The sequence below is a fragment of the Elaeis guineensis genome, chromosome 3, assembly GCF_000442705.2.
Source record: "Elaeis guineensis isolate ETL-2024a chromosome 3, EG11, whole genome shotgun sequence".
Lineage (NCBI taxonomy): Eukaryota > Viridiplantae > Streptophyta > Magnoliopsida > Arecales > Arecaceae > Elaeis > Elaeis guineensis.
The window spans coordinates 108,186,916-108,205,197 of NC_025995.2; the positions used below are offsets into that span (position 1 = coordinate 108,186,916).

The window sequence follows — 18,282 nt, forward strand, 5'->3', positions numbered from 1 at the left end:
AAGAAGCGTCCGAGGGCCTAAAGATTTAGGGAAAAGAAACAGATGTAGGAACAACTCCTCTCCGATAAAGTTATTCCTCCCCTCTCTCTTCGCGTTCGAAGCCCTAACCCTAACCCTAATTTGGCTCATCTCCAAAATCAACCCTTCCCATGGCCAGCGACGAGCCATCGTCTCCTCCCTCTGCTGGCAAGCACCGGAGGTCGGTGGACGACCAGGAACCAGAGGAGTCGTCCAAGCGCCGGAAGCACCACCGCCACCACCACCACCGCCGCCACCGCCACCACCATCACAGCAAAGACGGCGGGGAGAGGGACGAGGCAGAGAACGCTGCTCCCGTGGCGGAGGTGGATGCGGCATCCTTTGCCGTTCCAAAGCCTGGTGTTGACGACCGGGAGGAGGGAGAGATTTTTGAAGACGAAGAGGGAGGTGGAGAAATCAACGGCGAGAAAGACGCTGGCATGGAGTTAGAAGGAGCTTCCGATGTGGAATCAGGCGAGATCAAGGCGGAAGGTGCCGATGCTTATTCCAAACGGGTCTGTTTCGAAATCGCTTGATGCTTTTGAATTGTGTGTTTGATTGCGTTCCTTGTTACTATCTTCCGTCTTCTTGATTGGGGATTTATCTCAGTATTCCTTAGAATTTCATTGAATTAGTCGAAATTACATCAAGAATAAGAGAAAGAGACGCTAAGAAGATCAGCTGCTGAAGTTCATATTGGAAAGGTTTTTTTCTTTCTTTTTTTTTTTTTTAAACTATCGAAATACAGAATTTCTCTTCTTTTTTTCCTGTCCCAATTGGTAGGCTTGATAATTCTTTATTGATTTGCTCAATCTTTCTGGATATTTTGGGAAGTACATGCTTTACCAGTTGGCTTTTGGGATTAATTACAGGTAGCTTCCAGGGATAAAGATGCATTGTCACGCAATAGTCTGAAGGTGCCAAATTTTAATCAGAATACATTGACCGATGAAAGCATGTTGGACAAATCTCAGTATTTTGAGAAGTTTACTGGCAAGGATGAAACTCAAGTTGAAGGATATGATGCAAATGGAGGGACACGTGCTTGGGAGTCTGGTAATATATCGGCAAATGATGGGGAGAATGAAGGAGCCCCCAGACAAACACAATCGAAGTCACCTTTGAAAGGAGCCGAGAAGGAAAAGAAGCACAAGGGCATTGTTACACATGAAACAAAAGGTCGGTTGAGAACAAGATCTCCTGTGCCTAGAGAAAGTTCGCATGCAACAAAGCACAGGAAAAGGGATGACTATGATATTGAAAATTCCGATCGTAACTTGGAGAGGCTTCAATTGAGCCTGCATAGGGAACCACGAGATGTTGACAGTAAAGTATCACATAAAAAGGATAAATCCATATCACCCAAAAATTTGCGGGAGAGATACAAAGACACCAGACGATCTCCATCTTGTAGCAGGCGCACTGGTGAAGCCAATCATAGGGATCGGTCAAGGTCTTGTGACCATATGAGGGAGCTATCTAATGAGAGGAGTTCAGACTCTTATGTGGATGGTGGTGCTCATTCTGGCCAGTTTGAGTTGCAAGGTACTGGTAGGAATGAGTTGGGCAGAAATGCAGCCAGAAGTCGAACAAGTGAAAGAGGGGTACACAGGGAAAGAGAGAGGAGTAGTAGTTATAGCAGACTTGATGGATGGGAGGACAAGCATGGCACTTGGGAAAGAGAAAGGGAGAGAGAAAGGTACAGTAACAGAACAAGAGACAGAGATAACATGGAAGTGGATAAGGTTGCTTGTAGAGAAAGGGAGAGGAGCAGTAGCTATAGCAGACATGACAGGTGGGAGGACAAGCATCGAGGTCGGGATGGAGGCAGGGGAAGAGAAAGATACGGTAGTAGTAAAGACAGAGATAGAGAGAAGCTGAGGGATATGAGTAGGGAGAGGTATAGAGCGAGGGAGAGGGTAAGGGATGTTGATGGTGATCGTCAAAGGGACAGAGATTGTGAAGATAGGGGTAGGAATCGGGCTAGAGATGGGGACATGCATATGCATGTGGATAGAGAACAAAGTGGATTGATGGAAAGGGATAGGGTTAGTATTCAGGACAGGCATAGAGATTATAGGCGTTCAAGATATGATGAAGTGGAACATCGCAACGAGAAAACAAGATCTAAAGAATCCACCAAGGAAAGTAGTTATAATAGAAACAATCAGGAAGAAGAAAAAGTGGAATCTATCAGGTACACCCATTAGACATTAGATTTTTAATAAGATTAAGTGCAATAGCTTATTTTATTTATTCATATATCTTGCTTTATGTGATGTGCATGCAATTGTTAATGGCAGGGAGGCAGATGAAGAGGACTATCAAGAAAGAATTGAACAACAGCTTGCAAAACAGGATGAGGAAGATGTTGATAAAATCAAGGAGGAAAGCAGAAAAAGGAGACAAGCTATCCTGGAAAAATATAAGCAGCAGCAACTGCAACAACATGTGGAATCTTTATCTAATGATAATGAGAAAGGTAACTCCTTTTGTCATCAAGCTGTTCTAGTGCATGCCATTTGAAATAGAGGATATAATTTTTGTTCCAATACTGAACTTTGTTTTCCCTACAAGTCAAATTGATCCCATGTATTCTTTATCAACATATGTATATGGTCCAGAGGAAAAGGCATCTATTGACAAGGACAAGCTGCAGGAGCTAAACCCTATCAAAGCTGATAAACAGGCTCACTATGAAGAGCCTGGGAATAGGCATGATACTTCAGATATTTATGTTACTGATCCATCATTTTCTGTGGGCAAGTCACCTACGCAAAATGGACCATCAGTTAATGAGAAAACAACTGGTGCTCGGGGGCTTGGAGAGGGTACTCCCAAGGTTTGTTATTCAATTGGGCATGACTTTCATCTTAATACATCCATTTCTATTTGTCCAAAATAAGCTGTGAAGCTTGTTAAGCACTTATTTAGTGTTTCCCCACATTCATTTTTGATTCTTTTTACTTGTAATCGAGTAAAAATGCTAATTGATTTGTTCTGTACAATTTTTTACCCTACAGAGTGAGAAATCAGCAGATATGTTTTCTGATGACATCTTTGGAGAATCACCTGCTGGAGTTCGTAAATCGGTAACTTGTTATGGGCATGTTTTTATCCTATATTGTCAGTCTAGTTGCAATAAATTATTTATTGTTAGCATTATATTGTTGCAATTCGTTATTTTACCTTTTGGTTTTGTGCTTCATTCTTAACAATTGAACAAAAGCTGTCTGCGTGTGAAATTGAATCTCAATGCATAAGATGACATCCCTGGTGGAAATCATTTGATTTTAGATATATGTCTCTATATCTAAAAAAGGGAGCTTCTTTGAGAAAATATTAAACATATGCATATTGAAGGTTCACACATATATAATATTTTATGTTATTTATTTCCTTTATGCCATGCCAGATCCACCAATATGGTTGGTCTTACTTTTTTTGTCTGAACACGCCCCTTCTGATGGTTGAGTGAAATTAGTTGCAGTTTCTTTTTGAACCCTATATCTCAAATTTGGGTTCAGATCTTCAATTCAATTCTGAAATTTTAGATATTTGCTAGTGAGCTTTGATAAAGGAAATGGCAATAGCATTCTGGGGGCAATATGTCATCTTCATGTTGAAGTAAAAAACCAAAGAAAGAGAAATATAATAAGTGGTGAATGATGGAAGGAGCGAAATTAGTGCAGGAAGAGCAGATTGGTAAGAGTTTTGATTGTCTTGAATGGAAACAAAGCTGTTCAATATAAGTGGGCACAGGTAATAAATAAAAACTAGTATTGCTGCCTGTCAATCTCAATTGGTAGTCACCATTGTACTGTGTTGATGACCTGCAGGCATGCTACCACTATGGGTATAATATGGTACACATGAAAACTTGATTCTTGATGTGATGTGCATTTTGTGCAGAGACTATACACATTCTTGTGTCTTTAGCTTCTAATATATCACAGTTTATGATTTTGAATATTTCTACTCTCAGTTTGCTTTCATATATGCATTAAAATGGAATTTCTTAATTCCTTTAATCACTGTAGATTAAACGTGAAACAATATTGTAGGTATTGCTAAGCTCTAGTGCTATTATTGATTACATCATGTGTATCTTGTGCAGGGCAAAGGAGACGACCTGCAAATTGATAAAAGTGGTCTTCATGACAACTGGGATGATGCAGAGGGTTACTATAGTAAGTTTTGACAACTTAGTCATGTTTACTTTTAGAAACATTGTTTGTTTAATGTTGCTTGCTGCTTTTAATGAGAGGGAATATTAGGTATACATGTTTTACATCTTGGGCCTTTATGACTGTTGGAAGTTGCCTTTTTCCCCTCCCCTTTGCAGGTTACAGGTTTGGAGAAGTGCTTGATGGTCGTTATGAAGTTATTGCAGCTCATGGCAAAGGTGTTTTTTCAACTGTCGTCCGAGTGAAGGATCTTAAAGCTGGGAAAGGTGATCCTGAAGAAGTAGCCATAAAAATCATACGCAACAATGATACCATGTGAGTGAACATCCAAATGTTTAATCTTGAGATGTAGTTATTTTAAATTCTGTTAATCCTGATTACTTACTCTCTAAATCATTTGGATGTTGTCTTATGATGTCAATATACAAGGTACAAGGCAGGTCTTGAGGAATTGGTCATACTGAAGAAATTGGCAGGCGCGGATCCTGAGGACAAGCGCCACTGTGTTAGGTTTCTTTCAAGTTTCAAGTATCGGAATCATCTTTGTTTAGTTTTTGAATCTCTTAATATGAATCTGCGTGAGGTTCTGAAGAAATTTGGTCGTAATATTGGGCTTAAATTGACTGCTGTGAGGGCATATGCTAAGCAGCTTTTTATTGCATTGAAGCATCTAAGAAACTGTGGTGTTCTGCACTGTGATATAAAGCCAGATAACATGCTGGTACATCCTGTCACCCTTTGGGTATTATTTTGCAGTTTAATATGGTGCGCCATTCACATAATAAGAAGCATGTTTCTTTGTGTGCATATGCTTCTGTGCAAACATGATGTTTGTTTTGAAATCATACAAAGTTTTTGTGTTAAGACTATACCAATTTTTATTTGTGTGGTCTTGACTGAAGAATACTTGCTGGATTAACATATTCTCTTCCTTGATGCTGTAATATTGCTGTGTAGGTAAATGAGGCTAAAAATGTGCTAAAGCTCTGTGATTTTGGCAATGCTATGTTTGCTGGTAAGAATGAAATAACACCATACTTGGTCAGCCGCTTCTATCGTGCCCCAGAAATAAGTGAGTTCTGCATTTGACACTCTCCATGCTCAGCATTTCTTCTTATTCTTTCATTATCTGTGATTCTACTGTGCTGCACGTTCTGGTATGTGGGCATGTGCTTGTCTGGTAGATTGTGCCTGTGTATGCATCGGTATGCTTGTTCATAGTTTTGTTTATTTCCTGTTACCACTGATATGCTTTTGGTTAGTTTTGGACCAACTATATATCCTCTGATAACTGGAATTTTTTTGGCAGTTCTTGGATTGTCTTATGATCATCCGATGGATATGTGGTCGGTTGGTTGCTGTTTATATGAACTTTATACAGGGAAAGTCCTTTTTCCTGGTCCATCAAACAATGACATGCTTCGGCTCCACATGGAGTTGAAGGGTCCTTTCCCAAAGAAGATGCTTCGGAAGGTAAGGTGTCAAAGAAAGGTTTTGTGATGTTTACTCTTTTAATAGAAGAGGTTGTTTTCATATAATTGAGTACACCATGGAGATCATGGGTTTCAATGTTCAGAATATTGACACACACACACACACACACACACACACACAGATATATAGACACACACATGCACACATATATATATATGTAATCCTTCAGTGGACATTTGCTTGTGGCACATCATTGCATTGTTTCATGCATTAGAACTTGACGTTAAACCATTTTTATTAAGTGCTTTGTTTTTTTGATCAAGAAAACCATTTAGTGGCTTCATAACATCAAACTATGTAAATTATGTTTTTACTCTTTTAGCTGTGCGTTTGATTTTGTGTGCTTATCTGATATTTCTATACAGGGTGCCTTTGCTGATCAGCATTTTGATCAGGATTTAAATTTTCATGCAACAGAGGAGGATCCTGTTACAAAGAAGGTCACTACTCTTCTATTGATATCTTCTTTAAGTCACTGCTTGAAGTTAATTTTAGGTATTCTGCAATGAGAAAAAGCAGTACAATCTGAAATGCGCCAGTGCTCACCTTTTTCTTTTGTTTCTTTTTCTTCCCTCCAGCCTGTTAAGAGACTGCTTCTCAATATTAAGCCAAAGGACATTGGTGCCCTCATATCAAGCTATCCTGGAGAGGATCCCAAAATGTTATCCAATTTTAAAGATCTTCTAGAAAGAATATTTGTATTGGATCCAGAAAAGAGGATGACAGTATCTCAAGCATTGAGTCATCCATTTATCACGGGCAAGTGAACTAAGATGCTGATTTTTCTGACTGCAAATATGATGTTGAGCATGCCTCTTCCTAGTGATCTAAATTTCTATTTAGTCATCTAATTCTTCGGCATTTATCTGTCTTTTCCCTGCTGCATCGGAGCTTTAAGTTTGGAATGCATGGATGAAGCTGGAAGAGATGATGGTCGAAAAAAATGACCTTCCTGCATGGCAATGCTTATCAGTGGGATGTGTTCTGTTTCTTGTAAGACAACTCGCCAAAGGCGTTTTCATCTCTTGTAATTCATACTTGATCATGGGCTTTCGAACATCTATAAAAAAGTGCTTGTTAATTCAATTTCAGTTATTTGAATTTCAAATTGAGCTACCCAAAAGAACTGAGAATTAGAAATGTGTCTATTTTAGTGAATGAAATTCCTGTGAGGATGAAAATATTGCTGTTTGCGGTCTTCAGAAATGGTGGTTGCACTTAGACCCTTTCCATATTTTGGATAGTAAATTCTTATGCCACTTCATAAATTTTCAAACTTGGCTTTTGCATTTGTATGTTATTTCCTTATTATCAGACATGATGTTGTCCATTCAGTTGTTGATGTAACTGGGCTATTGGTCTGCAGATTTTGGCATCTTAATCTTGGAATTATCATCTTTATTCTTATTGTCAATAGCTAGCATTTGCATAGTTTTTTCATTTATCAAAATTGTTTGGTCCTTGGAGAGTCTAATTCTGTCTTTCGTTCAGGGTTTCTGCCAGGCTATGAGGCTAGCAACAATGTTTTAGATGCTAAAAGGCAACCAAAGAAGGTACCCTGGTTTGATTGCTGGGAAGCTTAATGTGTTTGAAATCCTTAGTGGCATTTTCTGGCTATAAGACTGTTGTTATACTAATCTTGAAGTTTAATTGCACAATGGGATAGGAAGGGTGTAGTGTATGATATTGAGCGATCCTATATCTCTATTTACTTGACCAAAATTTCCTTTTCTGCATCAAAATGTTCTGTAGGATTTCATGTGCAATCTGCAGTTCTGTCTTTTTCTCCCTCTTTTTGATGAAAATTATGAGCCTATAGGTTTTCTAGTATTATTTTTTAGGTCCATCTTTTATTCTCATGAATTTACTAATTTGACATGCTAATAAGAGATTTTGATCATCCAAATCACTTGCTCTGCTTTATGATAGTTTTAAATGTCTGCTCTTTTTCTATACATAATCTTGACAAAGGTCTACCAAAACTGATCTTTGCTTTGGTGTTCTGGAAGACTTTGCATAGGAGATTGCTGGATGCATGCCTGGTGCTATGGAAATTTTCAATGGTAAATTTTCCACTATGTTTTGATTTCCAGTTATTCTGATTTATCGGTCACTATCTTCTAATGTTAAGGTTCATTATCATTGATGAGCTAAATTCCTTTCCAGTATGAGAATTACTAACATGGCATTCTTTTTTCTAGGTGTAGTTTGCTAATTTGTTGGAGATTTGGTAAGTTTCCTATTTTACCTTCTTATTAATTCTTGGTATGCTTTGAGCAATTTCAGACAGAATTTGGAGCTTAAGTAAATAAGCAATATTCTTAGTGGCATCTTGTGATATAACTTGTTTTGATATGTGGTGTATATGAAACACGAAGGTGGTACATTTGGAAAAATGAGTTATATAGTCATGATCAATTCATTTGTACCAGCTAAATTTGCTTATTGTAACATCAGTTGAACATTCTTTTCTCCATTTGTTTATGCGCATTTTACATATCTCCTAGCAATATAGTGTGGTTTTATATCTTCTTTATTTATTTTGAATTTGACCAAGTCAGCTTGCATTAGTCTTTCAATTGAACCAGATATTTAGATAGATCGTTTTGGTTGAATCATCTCAACCTTTTCTTTTGCCAACTTATTTTATTGTGATTTTGTTATGATGAATTTTTGGTAACTTAGCTATAACGTTATTATTTTTGGATGAATAAGGTGGGAGTGCCACCATCCTAAGTAAAATTTGGACCTTCTTGAGGAGAAGAGGGTGCTATCCGGCTGAGATAAGTGCAATGGATTTTAAGTTTATTATATTTCTTTGACTTTTTTTGCTGCATATATGGTAACCTCTTTACATTGTAGGCTTTTTTGTGTTTTTACTCCCCCCTTGTGTGTGTGTGTGTGCGCGCGTCTGTTGGGGGTGCAGTTGAAGATGGTAGAAGTTTTACTTTGCTCTGTGATTTGATACAAAGCTGTGGTTCTTATAGTTCAATCTGTTGTTATGACTGCTTCCAGTGACAGCTTGTAACATGCTTTGAAAAAGCTTTAAACATGGGTTAATGTTGAAGCGTTTAGGTAAATTTACCAGTTACTGAAAAAGTTCTGTCCTAAATTGTGCGCAGATCATGTTGGCATTTTAGCATTCTAAAATCATGATTTTTCAAGACACTAGATCCTTTATATAGAGGGATAAAAGATGCTGAAAATCTTGCTTAGGCTATGCAATAACTTGTCAAATAGCTTGATATTTAATCAATTAATACATGAAAAGACATTCTTCTTGGTTCATTTTACATGGCTTTCGGTATTAATTTAGCAAGGGCTTTTCAATTCTCTCTTCATTTTGCTTCTTTTACTGGAACATGTCATTTGATAGGAAAATTTGGTTGGGCCAGACCTGGACCTGAATTTGTTAAGAAACCTCGCTGGATCATCGAACCGTTCAGTCTGAATCGTCTGGTCTCGGACCAATGATTAAAATAGTGATGAGAGAAGTGACCTTGCTCCGTATCTTCCTTCCTAACTCTTTTTATTCCTTTTATCCTTCGTGCTTGATGAAGCAGTCGATGAAACATAGATGGGACACCATCTAAAAATAGTGATGGTATGGAATTCAACTTAGATGCTAACCTGGTGGTGAAGACCTAGCTGTCAATTATGAATAACTTTGATTTCCTCCTGCCAGATCACACTATAAACTACTGCCTTTATGAGAGCTTGTTGTAGCCTCTCTTCATGCTCCCTCAACTCCTCTTGGCAAAAAGAGAAAACTTCCAGTTTAACCTCCTAATTTTGAAAACCTTAGGATTTCGTTCCCTCTTCTTAACTGCAATCCTCTCTGTGTCTGTAGAAGCTTGAAGCTCCTTTCTGTTGCAGACCACATTGGTGGCCATTGGATGGTAATTGTCATTGGTTGTTGCTAAGAGTTCGTAGATGGTGGCTTTTGGTGACCTATCTCATGGAAGGAGTTTCAATGAGGGGAAAAGATAGATGTATTTGGGAGTGGCATCTGGTAGAGGAACAAGGGCAGTAGTGTTTGACTCTCAATTGACTTGTGGTTGGACCTTGACCTGTAACCTAAGCAGCGATAATGCGTTAGGCTGGGTCAGCAGGTTCAAAATACTGCCTAAAATAATATTTCGAGTTTTGCATTAATAAGATGGGTTCATTTTTGGTCGACTTGAAGGAAGATTTTGCTTTGAGCTAAATAAAGGTCATCCAATTGTACAAGGCTACTATGAAAATCAATAATTTGATGGATATTTTTTGAGTGAATTACAAAACCCTCTTGAGATTAGGGATAAATTACACTTACACCCAATAGTTTGAAAAACCTATATTTACCATCATGAGGTTTGTTTTTATCTGATACTTTAACCCATAACTTAATAGAATGTTAGTCAAACCATTAACATTAATGAGACTCAAATGCTAGATCAGAAAAAGAATTCAAAACGACCAAATTAACCTTAAGTGTCATGACAACCACCCAGGGAGATAAGAAAAAAGGTGTATCCTCCTCCCCACCCAAGGGTAATTTTGACTTCTCATATGAGATAAATAGTTTCACTGATGCCGTTAATTTAACTGGGTGCAAATGTAGGTTTTACAAGCTATTGGTTGTAAGTGTAATAAACCTTTTTTTTTTTTGTGGGTGGGGGGGTGTGGGGGGGTAATTTACTCTCTTTTTTTTTTTTGCTCCAATAAGTTTGGAATTTTTAAACATTCTAGAACATGCTGAAACATTCTTCTAAATTTTATTGGCATTGTGAGAATTACCATGATTGGCTTCTTTTTAAGGGTTATTGAATCATGGATTGTTTTATGAAAATGCTAAGGTGGTTATAAGCTTTAATATATTGTAAAGAAGTATAACTCCTTTTGCTGGATGCCTGTTTTGAGATCCATGTGTACTTTGTGAATGCAGAAATGTTATCAGGGATTCAGTGTCATATTGACCTCATGGAAGCAGCCAAAATTGATATTGGTGTTGGGAAAGATATCATTTTTTAGATGCTAATATTTTTGCATAAATAGGTTGATCACCAAGGCTTTGATCGAGATGGTTGTAATGTGGCGGCACTAGGGCATGATAGTTTGGCCAAAATGGGATATTATAGTGGAGTAGAGATATTGTTAGCGGGATAGAAAGATGATAAGAGATGTACTTAAGATGCAGTGCAAGTTAGATCAGCGTCTGTTAAAAATGTTAATTAACAGATGATTGGACCACTATTATGTTGTGGTAGTGATGACGGAGGTGGTTATTATTTACAGAATGTGCAGTATATGAATATTATATGTTAATACCTGATTTTGCCTCTAAAGTGCAGTGTAGCATAATGCTAGTGATACTTACTATTTTCACTCAATTAGATAGTACGCAGAATCATGTAAAACCTTCTTTTACTTTCTGCAGAATTCCTTGCTAGTGCAAATGAACTTATGTTAAAATGGTCTTTAATTTCTTCACATGTTCATTCACTGGAAAAGTTGGAATACTACAATGATGCAATCTTATATTTGTTGTGATAACTGATAAATATTAGTAATGCTTTCTGGAGCAAAGAATATGTGCAAATTAGTTGTTTTAAATCGTCATGAGTTTGATACATTAGCTTTATTATCAAGAACCACTGCTTTGCAAATTTCCGTTGAAAAGGTTTTCGGTGAAGCTGATATTGTCATTTATAATGTCCAATTGAACCATCATATGCCTGCAATATATGATCTAATCTGGGAGAAGGTAGAAATTTCTTCAACCCGCTCAACTCGAATCTTGTAAAAGAAAATTTTGAACATAGGCATATTGGCGAAAGTAGGGTATAGGTCCCCTTTGTTTTCTTGATGAATCATAAATTCCTTTTGTTTTCTTGATGAATCATAAAATTAAGTTACAAAGTCTTTATTTATACTAGTGAAAGAATTGTTGTTAAAGATAATCAAGTGACGACCATATGATTTGGAGTCCATTTGGCACCTTCTCTTTCATGCCCAAACGAGCTAGGTAAAGCTATTAGGATACAGGGCTAATTTAGGGACATTGGGAGTTAAGGTTAGTCATGTGAGGTGATGTGACCCCTTATGGTAGTAGAGATGAAAAGTCATATCGCATCGCATAAGAAAATTAACTTGAGGGACTTAATTGCAAATTTTCAAAGAAGAGGGGGTCTATGTGTGAGATGTTGAAATTTTAGAGGGTCAGAATTTATTTTCCCCTTTTCCCGGGAGGGAGGAGTGTTGGGGCCTTGAGACTGAGAAAAACCTTTGAGAGTTAATCAAAGTGGCCTCGCCTTGTAGTTCTTGTTCCACAAAATATGGGTTACGAAATAAATTCAAGCACTAAATAGGTGATTAACCTAATTGGTGTGCTCGCATCAACCTTGCAACTATGATTTTTTTTTCCAAATAATTATTTGAATAGAAAGGAGAGATATGTAGACATAGAGTAGGGAGTATGTACAGTAGTTTAGATGGGCCATTGAGGAAGAGAAAATGAGGAAGCAAGCAAAGATCTTACCATAGTGGTAAATAAGTAACTCATAGAGAGAAGTTTTGGAGTTTCTACCTTCACTTTCTACACTAAACTAGTTAGTTTTTTTCATGACCAAACAAAATAAAGTTTTCTTCACCATTTTAAAGCAGCACATTAATGCTAAATAAGGAAAACTACTTTCACATCCCCTTGACTTTTGGCCATTTGCAGTTACCATCCCTCTTCTTTTAAAAAGTTTCAATTAGCTCATTTAACTTTCAATTTGAGTCCACCCTTCCATCCATCTCCATTTACCGGTTGGTAGTGTAAGTTAGCATGCAACTACCACGTGCCCTCATTGGCAGGGTTTTCTTCAAAAAATTACCTTGTTGGCTGGAAAGCTTAGGATGGTAAGGTGTTTGGCACCAACTAATAGGATCACATGATTGTCATGATGTTAAGTGTGTTGATGTCAAATAGTGAGGAAGAGAGAGAGGAAAAGAGAGGATCTTGGTTGAGGGCGTTGATGAGCACGAGGTCACGATTGAGGGAGAATGCTGTGAGACCAATGCACAACGTTTTTTATCTTTACAATTCCTTTAATGATATCTAGATGTAGTAATTAGTGTTCTCACCTTTATAAAAATTAAAATTTATCTGTGTTAGCTTGCAGATCAAACATATACCTGTCACTCAATTTTGCTCTTGTCCTTGTCATGGGACCTCCCAAGCAGTTGATTCCTTGCTGTCCTCCCATTTTCCTTAAAGCAAAAGGTGATAAAGGTTGAAGGACAGAAGCATCACTTTTTATGCTCTCTCTATCTCAAAACCATTAAGAAAACTATTGTTGCTTACCAACTAAAAAGGAAGAGTTTGTAAGTGTTTATTAGTTGAAATGGAGAGACGCCCATCTGCTGCTTTTGTTTCTCTTCTTTCTTCTTGTTTTTCTTTTCCTTTTACCCCATATTCAAAGAAATGAGTGGTGGCAACCCCTGCTGTTTTGCTCAAATGAAGTTAGTTGAAATGGTGGACTCTGTTGGCATTCTCTACTCCGTTTTGTGTTAGTGCTGCACTGTACCAGAGGCTGAGCCCGGTGAGCGGTGAAATGATGGACACCGTGATGGAGGAGCAGAAGGGGTGACCCATTGGACGGTGGTGGTGACATTATCAACCTGCACATGGTGAAGGGGGAGCGACTGGCAGTGCTCTCAGTCAATGGCTTTTCATAGATTTGGTACATGTGATGCCACCTGATCCTTGGCCTTGCCACCTGTGGCTTTTGTGCCATCAGCCATGGCCTCAGCAACTTCAGTAACATTGAGTACCTACCCAGTATCTCCTCTTACTCCTTGTTCCACCATGTTGGCGACCTCATTGTCCTTGTCGATGCTCTCAGCCAAGACAAGGTAGTCCTTATATCTTTGAATACTGTTGGGGTTGGGGAGGGGCTAGGATAGTTGGTTTTTTATTATTATTCTTAATTTCCCTTCACCCTTGATAGTTCGAACAACTGGTACTATAATATATGCATTTTGGTCAATTCATATGTGTCCTTGACGTTGTTATACGCTAGATTAAGGGAAGGTAGGATTCACTCAATTTGAAACTTGAAGGGGCTGATGAAACTTTTAAAGAGGAGAGATGGGAACTGTAAAGAGCTGGAAGTGGAGGGGGTGCGAGTGTAATTTCCCTTCTTAATATTAGCTCCATCAGATTAGATTTTATTTGAATACTAGGTTATGTATTAAAAACTTCACACAGATTAATCTTCACTTATATATGTATGTATACCTTTATATATATATATATATATATATATATATATATATATATATATATATATATATATATGCATATAGAGAGGGATATGCTAAATACAGTATTAGGTGCTGTGGATGGGGCAAAAAACATATCTTAACATGATCAAGAATGACTATGCTATGATCTTCGTCTTTTAGAATAATTCTCTTGATGCACCTCTTTTTTTATTCGTTTTGTTTAATTTTTAGTTCCCATTTGTATTAAAAATTCAATTGTTTATATGCACATCAGCATATGTTAAAGATGTTTCATCACGTTTGGGCTATGGGTAGTCTTATTTCTTCAATTTCTTTTAATTTTTCTTTTTGGATATCTCTATTCTTGTAAACTGCAATTTTTGTTATCTAAATGTAAAATATGAAAAAAAAAATTTAATTTGTTGCTAAGCTTCTCTCATGAATGTAATGCACAAGTGGATATATATATATATATATATATATATATATATATATATATATATATATATATATGACCTTCTCAAGCGCAAGTTGAGTTGAGAGAGAGAGGGATGTGTGTGAGAGAGAGAGGCATTATAGAGTACCATTTATAGGAGAAGAGATTCTCCTCACAAGAAAAAAAAAGCAATATGAGAGAAGGGGAAGGGTATTTAAGGAAGAAAAGTTGATCGATGAAATCTTGTTGGTTATATATCAACATTCAAAACTCCCATGTCTTCTTTATATGCATTCACTAATGGCTGGCATCTTAGAAATTTGAGATATTGTGTTGAAAGACATATAAGTTGTATTTTAATAATAAATAAGTCTTTCATTAGTATGCTGTTTTGTAAGGTATGTGCCCTGTGGTTGCTACCTTTATTTTTCACCCAATTGAGGGTCAGCAGAGGGAGAGCAAGACTCTGTACCCTGATGCATGGGTGCATTTCATGCTCAAGGGTTATGTTATGAGCCGCTTGATGATTTTCCCGTTGCTCTAGGTATGGATGAATCTGTTCATGATTTGGATGTTTTCCCTTAGGTGGGCACAACATAGGTTTTGTTGAAACATAGTAGAGAAACTGATACATCCAAGAGTTTAGGATGGTGGTGAGGGATGCAGTTCTTGGTTGGGTCTTATCTGCATGCCAGATAACCCACAACACTAAGCTATTGGGAATTCTGTCTTTTTTCTATATAGGAACTAATGATTTGGTTGTACAATTTGTATAGTAGATTTTCTTTCTTCCCTTGCTTGTAGAATGAGTCTTAAGAGAACTTGAGCTTGTGATTTGTCAAGCCCCTCTTCACTTGCAAGAAGGGACTGGCTGCTTGTAGTAGGAAGACTTGTATGGTTTTATTTTATTGAATGTCTGAATTTCAGCTACATTGTCCAGCAGTTGACTGTTCGGGGATGCCATGAATGGTTAGCCTGCAGAGTTTGTTCTCAGCAGATGATGCAAGTACATTTGTTTGGCTATCATCCGCAGTGCACATTGTTCAGGAAGATGACTGTTGACAGCATGCTGCTCCTGTGTAAGCCTTTCTTTCTGCTGCACCGTGGACATAAACTCTGCCCATCTAAAATATAGGAAAGCAAGGATACATAATTCTCCCTTTTTCTTCTCTTCCTTCCATCTCTCCTTTTGTCTTTCTTGTCTTTTCTAAAGCCTTTTGTTTGAACATTAAATCCTTACTTCTAGACCCTCCTCTAGCAAGACTTAATCTGCCTTTAGCCAGAATGTTATTAATATCAGGATTGAGTCATAGAAATTAGAGGGGTCTGCATCTGATCGGATTGTGAATTAGTTCATAAATCATAAGTTTTTTTTTTCCTAATTTCTTTTAGAAATTCTTACATATAAAAGAAATGTGAATATCAGAATGGGAGTGAACTGTCAGGTTGATGAGAGGAGAATAAAAAGCATGCATAAAACAAGTCTAGTTTTCACCAATTTAAGCTCACATAGTACCTCTAATGAAATGTTCTTTTGGTTACCCAACATGTTTATATATACTATATAGCAATTCAATTATCCTTTCATGTAAAATGCTTTAGAATTTACAAGGATAAAATCTTAATATCTGGCTATAAATTACAAAAACTTGCTTCATATTTTTAACCATGTGACCTCGAATTATGGACTTGCTAATGTTACAATTTGAGATTTATCAATGATGGTAATTTGAGAACCACATAGTCAAAATTATGGAAAATGGAGCCATCCATGATTTAAGATGCAAGTTACTGGATCAAAGTTCCACTTTGATCCATAGGACTGTATAATCCATCATATGGATTAAATCTTGTTGTCCTAAATTGATCCAGATCCAAGGATGGGATCCGGATCATCTAGGGCCATTTTGATCCAGAACATAAGATCTGGATCATGAATTGGATGATTTTAACTACAATATTCCATCATATTTCATTTATTTGCTTGTGACTGGATCTGAATGCAAGAGGCCGAACCCTGCGAAATAGCTCGGTGTTTGTTCTTTCCCATAATATCCATGCAAATCCAGTTCTCCATTAGCCTTACTTATGACATTCACAAAATCTCATACACACAAATTTACCTGATTTTAGTTCTTAGGCCTATTTTTTGCAAGGACAGCAAACTACTTTCTTTTGTGTATATGGCCAATTGCCTGATCTTTTTGCATGCTGTAACCTGTGTACTGATAATACTCGAAATACTAAGTTGCAGGGATTGCAACAATAGCAGAATCGATCATTGGAACACATTTGGTGATGTGGGAATAACTCCAGTGGAAGCAAATATGCCAACAGGAATCCACATATTAGTTGCTAAATCGGATCATAACTTACATGCAAAAATGTTTGTGATTGCAAAATAAGTGCTGTCCAATTGGTGATTAGAAGCAACATGTGGTCTCTTTCTTTTTCATTATAGGTTCTCACTTGTTTTCTTGTCTCAGTAGGAATTCCCATATCATGTCTTCTTGATGCTTGAGGGTTCTGACCTATTATCTGTGTTGTCTTTTAGCTTTCTCACCAGATCCGGATTTGAGAGTGGAGTTTTTCTTTTCTTTTATTTTTATTTTTATTAAATTTCCTGCTTAAATTGTGAAGTTTTTAGAAAAAATAGGTTTGTTATATGACTGATTTTAAGGCTTCTATAGCACCTCAGATTCTTGTAAAGGGCTCTGTCATGTGAAGACCTGGCCCAAAAATATGCCGGGGCTCATGTTTTCATCCTGAAAACATGATTGGCCCTACAAGTAATATGTCCGATATTTTTAAGGCTGGTTCTGGGCTTGATTTTCTTGGAAAATATTGTGCTCCAATTTGTCTTAGTCCAAGTTGGAAGTTACCTATATACCTGGGATGAAATGCTATGAGCTTGTTTTAGTCCAGGCCAGGCTTGGGCCTGAAACTTTTGGTTCCACCCAAATTGGGGCTGTCCTGTTGACCTGGCCCATAGACACCTCTCTTTTCATGGTTTTTGGTTTTGCTAGTAATGTTTGCACTCTCCAGTATCATATATTGGAGAATAATTATCCCTCAAAAGAACAGACGTAAGCGACCAGCTCAATAAGTTATTGATATGGCTTTTTAAAATATGAGCAGATGACAACATAAAGGGAGAGAAAGGAGACCCTGCATTGATCCAGTAGTTGTTCTCTATTTTGTTGTCTTACAATGCTTAAATATGGTCAAGCTTTGAACTAAATGCCAAGGTGAAAGTTCAACGTATGTTACTTCAGTGTGACATTTACCTCTATAGTTTCTTCAATCCAATCCTGCTTGACTTTCCCATGGTCGAACTACCAGAATGGTCTAGAAATTTGAGTTTATCTCAAGTAATTTTTTTGATGCAAAAACTAGGACTTTCTAGTTCTTATGAATCTAACTCGTTGAAATTCTATCTTCTATCTTGTAAAATGGAAGGATTATAAATTTCAAACTAATAGGTAGGAATGTTGCAGTTAGAGCTATTGCGACCTTCATAAGTGGTGTTATCCCCCTCCAGTGCTACTTTACCATATTCTGAATTCAATGGTTTCAATAAGTTCCCTTTAGTAGTTCGTCTTGGCATCTTTTTGGGTCTTGCAGTTTAGGACTAGCTATGATCAAATTGAGGCCGCAAATTTATACCAATGATTAAACAATTTTAGTTGGATAAAAAAATGTCACTATTTGAGATAGTGATGTTTAAATGAGTGTATTTTTTATTAAACACTCCAGATTTCTCTCAAACCTCAGATGACTAGTTTTTGAGATGAGAGAGCACCATGGCTATTGCTCCCTCCAGGTGATGACTCCCTAAAGAAACTCTAGGTGATGGTCCTTAATTATTTCGATGATGACCTCATTGCATCTCCT

The 18,282-nt window shown here is 37.3% G+C and overlaps 2 protein-coding genes across 4 annotated transcripts in view; both read left to right on the forward strand.

The window, feature by feature from the left end:
- On the forward strand, nt 1-6,807 carry LOC105041066 (uncharacterized). Its single transcript, XM_010917857.4, has 12 exons — nt 1-533; nt 891-2,215; nt 2,322-2,500; nt 2,643-2,860; nt 3,042-3,110; nt 4,136-4,208; nt 4,364-4,520; nt 4,635-4,926; nt 5,163-5,277; nt 5,515-5,678; nt 6,065-6,139; nt 6,278-6,807. Exons 1-12 carry the CDS (start codon nt 150-152, stop codon nt 6,464-6,466), a joined length of 3,240 nt encoding a protein of 1,079 aa, XP_010916159.1. The 5' UTR covers nt 1-149; the 3' UTR covers nt 6,467-6,807.
- LOC140856577 (uncharacterized) overlaps nt 6,553-18,282 on the forward strand; it is a 23,293-nt gene continuing 11,563 nt past the window's right edge. The window contains exons 1-6 of one of the 3 annotated variants that reach the window (XM_073254312.1): nt 6,553-6,692; nt 7,191-7,252; nt 7,709-7,762; nt 7,901-7,929; nt 8,415-13,580; nt 15,316-15,467. In XM_073254312.1, coding sequence (XP_073110413.1) covers nt 13,468-13,580; nt 15,316-15,467 — 265 coding nt within the window. In that variant the 5' untranslated portion in view covers nt 6,553-6,692; nt 7,191-7,252; nt 7,709-7,762; nt 7,901-7,929; nt 8,415-13,467. Of the gene's footprint in view, nt 6,693-7,190; nt 7,253-7,708; nt 7,763-7,900; nt 7,930-8,414; nt 13,581-14,466; nt 15,468-18,282 lie in introns of those variants that run through there. The other 2 variants (XM_073254311.1, XR_012139925.1) reach the window with 2 other exon arrangements.